General features: G+C 38.8%; 1 protein-coding gene across 1 annotated transcript; it reads left to right on the top strand.

Moving 5' to 3' along the window:
* The first annotated feature begins 555 nt into the window (after nucleotides 1-555).
* LOC112045622 (UDP-glucosyltransferase 2-like) lies at nucleotides 556-8,802 on the top strand. The gene is made up of 4 exons (XM_024081888.2): nucleotides 556-1,779; nucleotides 5,648-5,870; nucleotides 5,985-6,204; nucleotides 8,126-8,802. The coding sequence occupies exons 1-4, from the start codon at nucleotides 955-957 to the stop codon at nucleotides 8,400-8,402; spliced, it is 1,545 nt and encodes a 514-aa protein (XP_023937656.2). The 5' UTR covers nucleotides 556-954; the 3' UTR covers nucleotides 8,403-8,802.
* The last annotated feature ends 1,528 nt before the right edge of the window (nucleotides 8,803-10,330 follow it).

Genomic DNA, 10,330 nt, shown 5'->3' with positions numbered 1-10,330 from the left:
TTTAACGCCGCAACTTCTTAACCGATTTGGTTGAAATTTAAAACGAAGACAGATAATACCCTATATCAACACATAGGCTATATTTTATCCCGAAAAATCCATGGCTATAGGAAAAGCTGATAGTCATGATGGTATGAATGTTTGATACTTTTTCACGTCGCGACTACTGAACTGTATCAGCTGAGAATGGAGATATACTATAACTTGGATTAACACATACGCTATTTTTTATCCCGGAAATAATAACGTTTGATGTGGGACTTTTTATACACCGAATTTCACAGAGACAGAGTCTCTGGTGTTTGCGGGATTGAAACAACATTTGGAAAGCTTTTATCCCGGAAAATGAGTTCCTGTGGGTCCATTAAATTTAATTTTTGTGTCAGAAAAATAAACTGACGTTACAAACTTAAAATTGCCTAGAGTTATCATCACATTACACTAATATTATTATAAAGGCGAAAGTTTGTGTGTATGTATGTTTGTATGTTTGTTACTCCTTTAACTACCAAGCCAATCCTATTACTAACCCTATTAATAATATAAACACGAAAGTTTGTTTGGACGTTTATTAACCCTTAACGTTGCAACTACTAAATCGATTTAACTGACATTTAAAATAAACATAGACCCTGTAATTTCTTGGATTAATACAGATTGTCCCGAAAGAAACCACGGTGCTTGTGAGATTTGCGAAAATTGATTGTAATGATGGTATGCATTCTTTTACACAAAATTTATTGGATTTAGAAGTTATTTGAAAAAAATGTGCATACCCCAGTCTCACGCGGACCAAGTCGCAGGTATCGGCTAGTAAAATATAAAGATGACATTGCTATTTGACTATTGTATCAAGTTATATATCTAGTCAAGTACTACTTGTATTAACTGTGACTACTTATTTACCATAAGTCTTCTTCATTCGTTGTCTTATAAACTCATTATCCAACAATAATGTATCACCTACTGAAAATATTTTGTATAATATCTGTGATTGGAACTTCCGAGCCAGCGAGAATTTTAGCAGTGTATCCAGTGCCATCTATTAGTCACCAAGTGGTATTTCGTCCTTTGATGCTTGAGTTAGCAAAACGTGGACATGAAGTAGTAGTGGTAACACCAGATCCTGCGTATCCAAAAGGACAATCACCTCAAAACCTAACTGAAATAGATATCCATGACTTGTCTTACAAAATGTGGAATGATCTTCTGGAAACCGGAATGGGGCAAACTCGTATGACTTTTGTGGAATTAAAAATAGTTTTGGACACATTAACTGAGATTTTTGATAAACAAATGAATTCCCAGGATGTCCAAAAACTCATTAAAGATAAGAGTAAATCGTTTGATTTATTGTTTACTGAATCTTGCGTCAGACCAGCTTTAAGTTTTGGCCATCGATACAATGTCCCAATAATAGAATTCAGTTCATTGGGCAGTATATTCGGATCAATTTATGGAACCGGGGCTCCGACGAATTATCTCGTGTATCCTTCACCATCGCGCAACAGAGTCTATGATTTATCTTTATGGGAAAAGGTTTCAGCAGTGTATAATGAATATAAAATTGACAAAGTTTTGGAAGAACACGAAGAAGTAGAAAATAAAATGGTTAGAGGCATATTTGGCTCTAATGTACCTGATCTGAGTGAGTTAAAAAAAAATGTGCAACTAATATTTTTGAATGTAAATCCAATCTGGGATTTTAATAGACCTGTTCCACCTAACATAATATACTTGGGTGGCATTCATCAGAAACCTAATAAGGAGTTGCCAAAGGTAAAACATATCTGCTATATTTAAATGATATTTGAAATTGTTCATACTATTTGATTCATACTATTTGTCATCACGGACTCGGGTCAGTCTTCAGTTTCTTAAAGGACAGAGGATAAAAAGCTAATTCTCATCACAATGATCCAGTGCGGGTTGATGGGCTTGTAACAACGCTATCACACAAATAGCGTTTGACTATGCAACAGTCAGTACCTGATGTTAATGATAAGGCAGGGAGCAATCTTTTAGAGGCACGGTCGGAGAGGCACGGAGATGTAACGTCACCAGCTTCCTAACTCCGGGCTAAGCTGAACATTTATAGGAATAAAGCAAAGCTTAGTATTTCATAGCCTGACCCAGGACTCGGACCCAAGACCTCGTGATCCGAAACCTTATAGGATAACTGCTATAGCCTATAACCATCAGACATCACCTCTGAAGATTTTACTAAGGCCTCGATTTATTAAAAAACAGTACTTCAGTAAAATTATATATTAACTAGCAGGTGCCCGCGACTTCGTCCGCGTGAAAATCGATGTACATTTTCGACGCCGTCGCCCCTTCTATTTATATTTTCGTATGTTTTATATATAAAAATTATAAAATCACAGCCCCGACCGAAGGCCGGTGTACAATAATGTGCGCGTTTTTTGTGCTTGGGTAAAATGCAAAGTCGTAGCCATCGTCGGAGGCCCTATCCAGCCCCCGGCCGACGGCCGTCGTGCAATTAATTGTGTCTGCGTTAAGTGCCCAGCCGTAGCCACGGTCGAAGACCCTATCACAAACTCCCGGACGAAAGAGGGTGCACAACAAAGTACGTACTTTTTTGTGCTTGAGTAAAATGCCCAGCCGTAGCCACGGTCGGAGGCTGCATCACAAACTCCCGGCCAAAGGCCGGGTCACAATACAGTGCGCGGCCGAAGACCGCGCGTTCCGTTTTTTGTGCATCGGTAAAATGCCCAGCCGTAGTCACGGTCGAAGGCTGTATCATTAACTCCTGGCCGAAGGCCGGGCCACAATACAGTGCGCGGCCGAAGGCTACGCGTTCCGTTTTACGTGCTTAGGTAAAATGCCCAGCCGTAGTCACGGTCGAAGGGTGTATCATAAACTCCCGGCCGAAGGCCGGGCTACAATACAGTGCGCGAAGGCTCTATCACAAACTCCCAGCCGAAGGCCGCGCGTTCCGTTTTCTGTGCATCGGAAAAATGCCCAGCCGTAACCACGATCAGAGGCCATATTACAAATCCCCGGCCGAAGGTCGCGCTTTTTTTTGTTTGGATAAAATACCCAGCCGTAGTCACGGTCGAAGGCTGTATCATAAACTCCCGGCCGAAGACCGGGCCACAATACAGTGCGCGGCCGAAGGCTACGCGTTCCGTTTTTCGTGCTTGGGTAAAATACCCAGCCGTAGTCACGGTCGAAGGCTGTATCATAAACTACAATACGGCTACAATACGGTGAGCGGCCGAAGGCCGCGCGTTCCGTTTTCTGTGCACCGGAAAAATGCCCAGCCGTAGCCACGATCAGAGGCCATATTACAAACCCCCGGCCGAAGGCCGCGCTTTTTTTTGCTTGGCTAAAATACCCAGCCGTAGTCAAGGTCGAAGGCTGTATCATACACTCCCGGCCGAAGGCCACGCGTTCCGTTTTTTGTGTTTGGGTAAAAAGCCCAGCCGTAGTTACGGTCGAAGGCTGTATCATAAACTCCCGGCCGAAGGCCGGGCTACAAAACAGTGCGCGAAGGCTCTATCACAAACTCCCGGCCGAAGGCCGGGCTACAATACAGTGAGCGGCCGAAGGCCGCGCGTTCCGTTTTCTGTGCATCGGAAAAATGCCCAGCCGTAGCCACGATCAGAGGCCATATTACAAACCCCCGGCCGAAGGCCGCGCGTTCCATTTTTTGTGCTTGGGTAAAATGCCCAGCCGTAGTCACGGTCGAAGGGTTTATCACAAACTCCCGGCCGAAGGCTACGCGTTCCGTTTTTCGTGCTTGGGTAAAATGCCCAGCCGTAGTCACGGTCGAAGGCTGTATCATAAACTCCCTTCCGAAGGCCGGGCTACAAAACAGTGCGCGAAGGCTCTATCACAAACTCCCGGCCGAAGGCCGGGCTACAATACGGTGAGCGGCCGAAGGCCGCGCGTTCCGTTTTCTGTGCATCGGAAAAATGCCCAGCCGTAGCCACGATCAGAGGCCATATTACAAACCCCGGCCGAAGACCGCGCTTTTTTTTTGCTTGGGTAAAATACCCAGCCGTAGTCAAGATCGAAGGCTGTATCATACACTCCCGGCCGAAGGCCACGCGTTCCATTTTTTGTGTTTGGGTAAAATGCCCAGCCGTAGTTACGATCAGAGGCCATATTACAACCCCCCGACCGAAGGCCGCGCTTTTTTTTGTTTGGGTAAAATACCCAGCCGTAGTCACGGTCAAAGACCCTATCACAAACTCCCGGCCAAATGCCGGTCTATAATAAAGTTTACGTACAAACTTTCAACCCCTATTTCACCCCCTTCTGATTTTATTTTCGCTATAAAAAGTATTCTATAACCTGCCCCGTATTATGTTCTCAAACCGTGCTAAGTTTCATTTGAATTCATTCAGTAGTTTCAGTGTGATGCCCGGTCAACAAAAAATAGGGACAGACAGACAAATAATCGAAAAAAAATGTTTTTGAATTCAGTATCGATTGTATAATGCCCTATGATAATTTTTTTTTAAATTAATCAAAAAGTTCTGTAATTTGACCTGTTACAGTTTTATTATAAGTATATAGATAAGTATTTAATAGCTATTGCGCCAAATTCGTGCTCTTTTTATAGTAATAAATCTTGCATAACATTATACGATAAAAAAGTAGACAATGTGACTATTTAAACACAAAAAGGATTATTCAGTTTGAACCTGAACTTTTAAGTAGTTCCTGAGATTAGTTTCGCGCGTTCAACCAAATAAACAAACAAATTGGTCAGTTGAGTATAGAATATGTGCCTCAATATCGATATTACACAGTTTTAGTGGAAATCTCGTTTCTCCAAATAACGCCTGCGAATCAATTTGAGCAATCCGGTTTTTTCAAGATAACTTTTTTCTATCTGTCCGATTTTAATGAAACAAAGCCTATATGTTGCCATGAACTTTGCTTAATCTATTTGTGAAATCCGCGTCAAAATCCGTTCAGCAGAACCAGAGAATAGCACGAACATACAGACAGAAGGACAGACAGACAGGCAGATAGACAGACAGACAGGCAAAAAAATAAAAAAATATATTTTTGTATTCTATTGCTCATTTCTAATCGCCCTAACTTGATTTTAGTTAAATTTTGGTCAAACTGCAGACACTCGATTTCTACTCTTTTATTATAGTATAGATAGATAGATAGATAGATATATGCTGTCGCGACATTTTTTGTAGAAAATGATGTGTGCTGCGAGTGAATGACGCTGCTGTATTTGCAACCCCTTGGCCTTTTGAATAGCAATGACAATGCTTGAGGGAATTAGCAGACTGTTGGGAAGGCGCCATGTACACCTTGGGTTACATTATTGGAGTTTTAGGAAGGATCCCTAATTTTTTTTAAATAAAATATAGCCTATAGCCTTCCTCGATAAATGGGCTATCTATCACCGAAAGTATTTTTCAAATCGGACCAGTAGATCCTGAGATTAGCGCGTTCAATCAAACAAACAAACAAACAAACAAACTCTTCCGCTTTATAATATTAGTATAGATATGAAGTACTTTTTTTCGAATAGGTTAAATTATAATTTTTATAAAAGCTTTTCAAAATAAACTAATCAAAGGTAAATTTTTAACTGAGCTTGTACAATTTGCATGCGCATGTATAATAGTTATGTATGAAAAAATTTCAGGACATTAAAACTTACTTGGACTCGTCTGTGAATGGCGTGATATACATGAGTTTTGGTACAAACGCTAGACCTTCTTTACTATCGGCTGAAAAATTGAAAATATTCACAAATGTGTTCTCACAACTGCCTTACGACATATTATGCAAATGGGATAAAGAGGAATTACCGAATCGTCCAGAAAATGTTAGAATTTCAAAATGGTTACCACAATCAGATTTATTAAGTAAATATATCTTTTTTATCGTTGAATGCTTAACGAGATGTTTTTATATCTTTTTAGTCAACTTGCTCAGATATTTTAAAATAAGAACAGGTAAATATTTTTATTTTATTTTAGAGCATCCAAATGTGAAGTTATTCATAACCCAAGGAGGGCTACAATCTACCGACGAAGCTCTTAATGCTGGTGTACCGTTAGTTGCGATACCATTTCTCGGAGATCAGTGGTTTAATGCAGAGCAATATGTCAAACTAAATATTGGAATCTATCTTGATCTAGAAACTATAACTGAGGATAAACTAAAAAATGCAATCAACTCTACCATTCATGATAAGGCGTAAGTCTGTATATTTTAGTTTTATTACATGTTTTGTATTTTTTTTACGAGCATCATTACATTCCTTCCTTTTTATTATGATATTATATAGAACTAGCGGACGCCCGCGACTTCGTCCGCGTAAATTTCGATGTCAACTTTACTACTACCCCTACCCTACCCTACCCCTACATGTACCCTACACCTACCCCCACCCTACCCCTACCCTACCCCAAACCTACCCCTACCTTACCTACCTACACCCTACCCCCATCCTACCCCTACCCTCCCCGTACCCTATCCCTTACCTACCCCTATCCCACCCGTACCCCTATCTCACGCCTATCCTACCCCTACCCTACCACTTCCCTATCCTACCCGTACCTCTACCCTACCACTACCCTACCTCTACCCCTACCCTACCACTACCCTAAACCCGGCCCTAAACCTACCCTACCCCTACACTACCCCTACGCTTCCCTACCTTACCTTCCCTAACTTACCCTTAGCAAAATCGGTCCAGTCCTTCGAGAGTGGTGGTATGACCAAGAGAAATAGAGACTTCTATACTAATAATATAAAGAGGTAAAGTTCGTGTGGTTGTAGGAGGTAATCTCTGGATCTACTGGACCGATTTGGAAAATTGTTTTACCAATAGAAAGCTACGTTATTTGCGAGTGTCATAGGCTATGTTTGATCCCCATATTCATACGGGAACGGGAACTACGTAAATGAACGCGCCGGGCGTCATGTAGCGGAATTTCTGCGTCGTAGAAATTTTGTATTATCTCCGAAACTATTTAAGTAATTAACATACTGTAAAGGGCAAATCTTATCTCCATAATATCCTTGTGATTATTAAATAATTTATTTTAATAAGGATTAAAGTTTAGTTGTATAAATAATGACGTAAACCTAAGTATATAAAATTAATAATTTTTAAAACACAAAAGGTACTATATCTGCTAATATATAGAAGATAGATATATGGTGTCGCGGACTTTTTTGTGAAACTTTTAAAGATACATAAAGTCTACATACATTCATTTAAATTTTACACAATAGTTAAGGCAGCGCATGCGAATAAGTCTGTTTAAGAGGATTTTCACTCCGACCTGTATGACAAAAACTGTGATAACTCGGCTAATATATATGATACCAATATAAAATATAGCCTATAGCACTCCCCGATAATGTAGCATTCTACTGGTGAAAGAATTTTTAAAATCGGACCAGTAGTTTCGAAGATTACCCCATTTAAAAAATGTGACAAACTTACAAACTTACAAACTTTACCTCTTTATAATATTAGTATAGATTATGAATAAAAAAGCCGCGATTGCCAAGTTGATACTATCTCTGCCTTCGATTCGGAGGGCGTAGGTTCGAATCTCGTCCGAGACATACTAATACACCTGAAACTATTGAGTTATGTGTCTTTTAAGAAATTAAAATCACGTGTCTCAAACGGTGAAGGGAAAAACATCGTGAGAAAACCTGCATAACTGAGAATTTTCTTAATTCTCTACGTGTGTGAAGTCTACCAATTCGCATTAGGCCATTCGCAGTAGTGGACTATTATGCTTAACCCCTCTTATTCTGAGAAGAGAGTCGTGCTCAGCAGTGAGAATAATATGGGTTGTTAATGGTCAATATTATAAAGCTGACTTACTTCGAAAATATACAATAGGTATCACCTGATAGTAAATGATGATGCAATCTAATATGGAAGCAGGCTAACTTGTTACTGAGTCTCCTTCGCCACGAAGGCCGTCAACATTTTTGAAATAATAGTTACAGCATTGCTGAAGATTATGGTTACCGGTAAATTACAGAAATATTTAGCAGTGCAGCATATTTCATAATGTATTCTTAGAACATGAAGTGCTTCTCTTACGAGTATTTAGGCAATACAGAAAAATTATATAATTATATTTTTCAGTTACCGTGAAAACGTAGTCAAACTGCATAACATAATGCGCGATCAGCCTCAGACGCCGCTGGAGCGTGCCGTGTGGTGGACGGAGTACGTGCTGCGGCACGGCGGAGCGACGCATCTACGTGCCGCGGGCGCGCATATGCACTGGACGGAATATTATGCTGTGGATGTTGTAATATTTCTGCTAACTGTAGCACTAGCTATTGTAATAGGTGTTATATTTGCTGTTCGATATGCAATGTCACTGAAGGATATAAAAATTAAAATAAAGAGAAATTAGATAATCGACTCAATTATATCTAAAGATTTTAACAGCTGTAATGACTTTGACAGTTAAAATTAAAATAAAATATAAAGGAACATTAATTTTATAATATACTGTATCTCAAATAGAGTTTGTATTTAGATGAAAGTTTCCTTTTTTAGGTCTTCTATTTTTATGTAATTAATTGTATCTTAATTTGACTCACTTTCCGGTCTTCGATTAGGATGAAATTTTGCACACGCTCTGAGTGCTGATAACAATACATGACTAGCTAAGAAACAATTCCTATATGGCGGCCTTCTCAAGATGGCGGACTGGCTGTTTGAAATTCACCCCCATGATATGGATATCAAAAGAAAGGGTTTGCTGTCAGAAATACGAAAAATAGCCACGGGGCTTAAATTCAATATTTGTAATTTTTAGTGCGTGCTAAAAGCGTGTTTTTTATTTTTTTTTAACTATTTAAATTTATGATTACAACAGTAGCTTACAATATTATTATAAAATAGTACATTATTTTTACGTCCCTGTGATGTTTTGTTCCGTTACTCCGTTATTGATGGCCTCCGTGGCGCAGTAGAATGCGCGGTGGATTTACAAAACGGAGGTCCTGGATTCAATCCCCGGCTGGGCCGATTGAGGTTTTCAGAATTGGTCTAGGTCTGGCTGGCTAGGGAGGCTTCGACCGTGGCTAGTTACCACCCTAACGGTAAAGACGTACTACCAAGCGATTTAGCGTTCAGGTATATTAATACGAAATTAAGATTCTATGTAACAAATGTGTTCCGGTGCTTACGTACTGATGAATGTCATACAATATGTAGATGACATTTTTCAATTGGTTTGATGTTTATTTCAATAAGTTGATAAGAAAATAGTGAAAAAGACAGCTGCACTGGTTTTGTTTTGCCAAATATTTAAATCAATATAAATGTTATATTTGTTTTAAGGAGTTAACTTTAAACAGCACATTCAAGGAAGGAAAGAATCATCGAAGTCTGACTTTAAAATTACCTACTTACTTTAAAATTTATTCGTATATTACTTTAAAATTTATACAATAAATATCTCCTTCGTTTTTTCGTGGATTATTAAAAAGAAGATATATAATATCATTATAATAATAATGACTTTGCAACATTCGGAATAGCAAGAAATCTCAACTCTGTTCGTTTGAAATTTTTCATTGATAATATTATTTAAAAACAAACCATGAACGAGGGAACCATGCCTGTTAAACTTACTGATAATGGTGATATTAGCACCGCCTTAAATTATTGATTTTTTTTATGTACCAGCGGACGCCCGTGACTTCGTCCACGTGGAATTCAGTTTTTCACAAATCCCGCGGGAACTATGATTTTTTCGACATAAAAAGTAGTCTATGTGACTATATTTCGGTTCAATAGTCGACGTGAAAGAGTAACAAACATTCATACTATCAAAATCTGAAAATGGATTTTTCGGGACAAAGAGTAGCCTATGTGTTAATCCAGAGTAAAATCTAGCCAAATCAGTTTTGTAGTTGCAGCGTTAAAGAGTGACAAACATCCAAAAATACAAACGCGTTTATAATATTAGTAGTACATTTTAAAAACTATTCTAGTTATATATAGTATTCCACTCAATTTCACACACACACACACACACACACACGCACAGAATTCCATTTAACTACCTACTGTTCACGGTCAATTAACTATTGATTAAGAATTAAGATTTTCTGTGGGTAGAAATTTCGTTTCACGAAAAAAAAGGAACTTTCGTTTCATGAGATGAATATGATATGACGTAGTTTTGTGAATTTTAGTCACACTAAAAACGCACAAAAAAAATGATAGAATGTTTCGCCTATGTAAATTTATGTTTGTGCAACAAATAATCAAAACGAATAAAACAGGGCGTACAATTAAATTGATATAATATTCTTTTATCACAAAAGT

The sequence above is a fragment of the Bicyclus anynana genome, chromosome 2, assembly GCF_947172395.1.
Source record: "Bicyclus anynana chromosome 2, ilBicAnyn1.1, whole genome shotgun sequence".
Lineage (NCBI taxonomy): Eukaryota > Metazoa > Arthropoda > Insecta > Lepidoptera > Nymphalidae > Bicyclus > Bicyclus anynana.
The sequence above is the reverse complement of the archived record's forward strand: the minus strand, read 5'-3'. Positions and strand labels throughout refer to the sequence as shown.

Excerpts from the sequence above, each read along its gene's own strand:
- LOC112045622 (XM_024081888.2), top strand. The coding sequence starts at position 955 with ATGTATCACCTACTGAAAATATTTTGTATAATATCTGTGATTGGAACT. Across the intron at positions 1,780-5,647 it reads CTAATAAGGAGTTGCCAAAG|GACATTAAAACTTACTTGGA; the intron begins GTAAAACATATC and ends AAAAAATTTCAG. Across the intron at positions 5,871-5,984 it reads ACCACAATCAGATTTATTAA|AGCATCCAAATGTGAAGTTA; the intron begins GTAAATATATCT and ends ATTTTATTTTAG.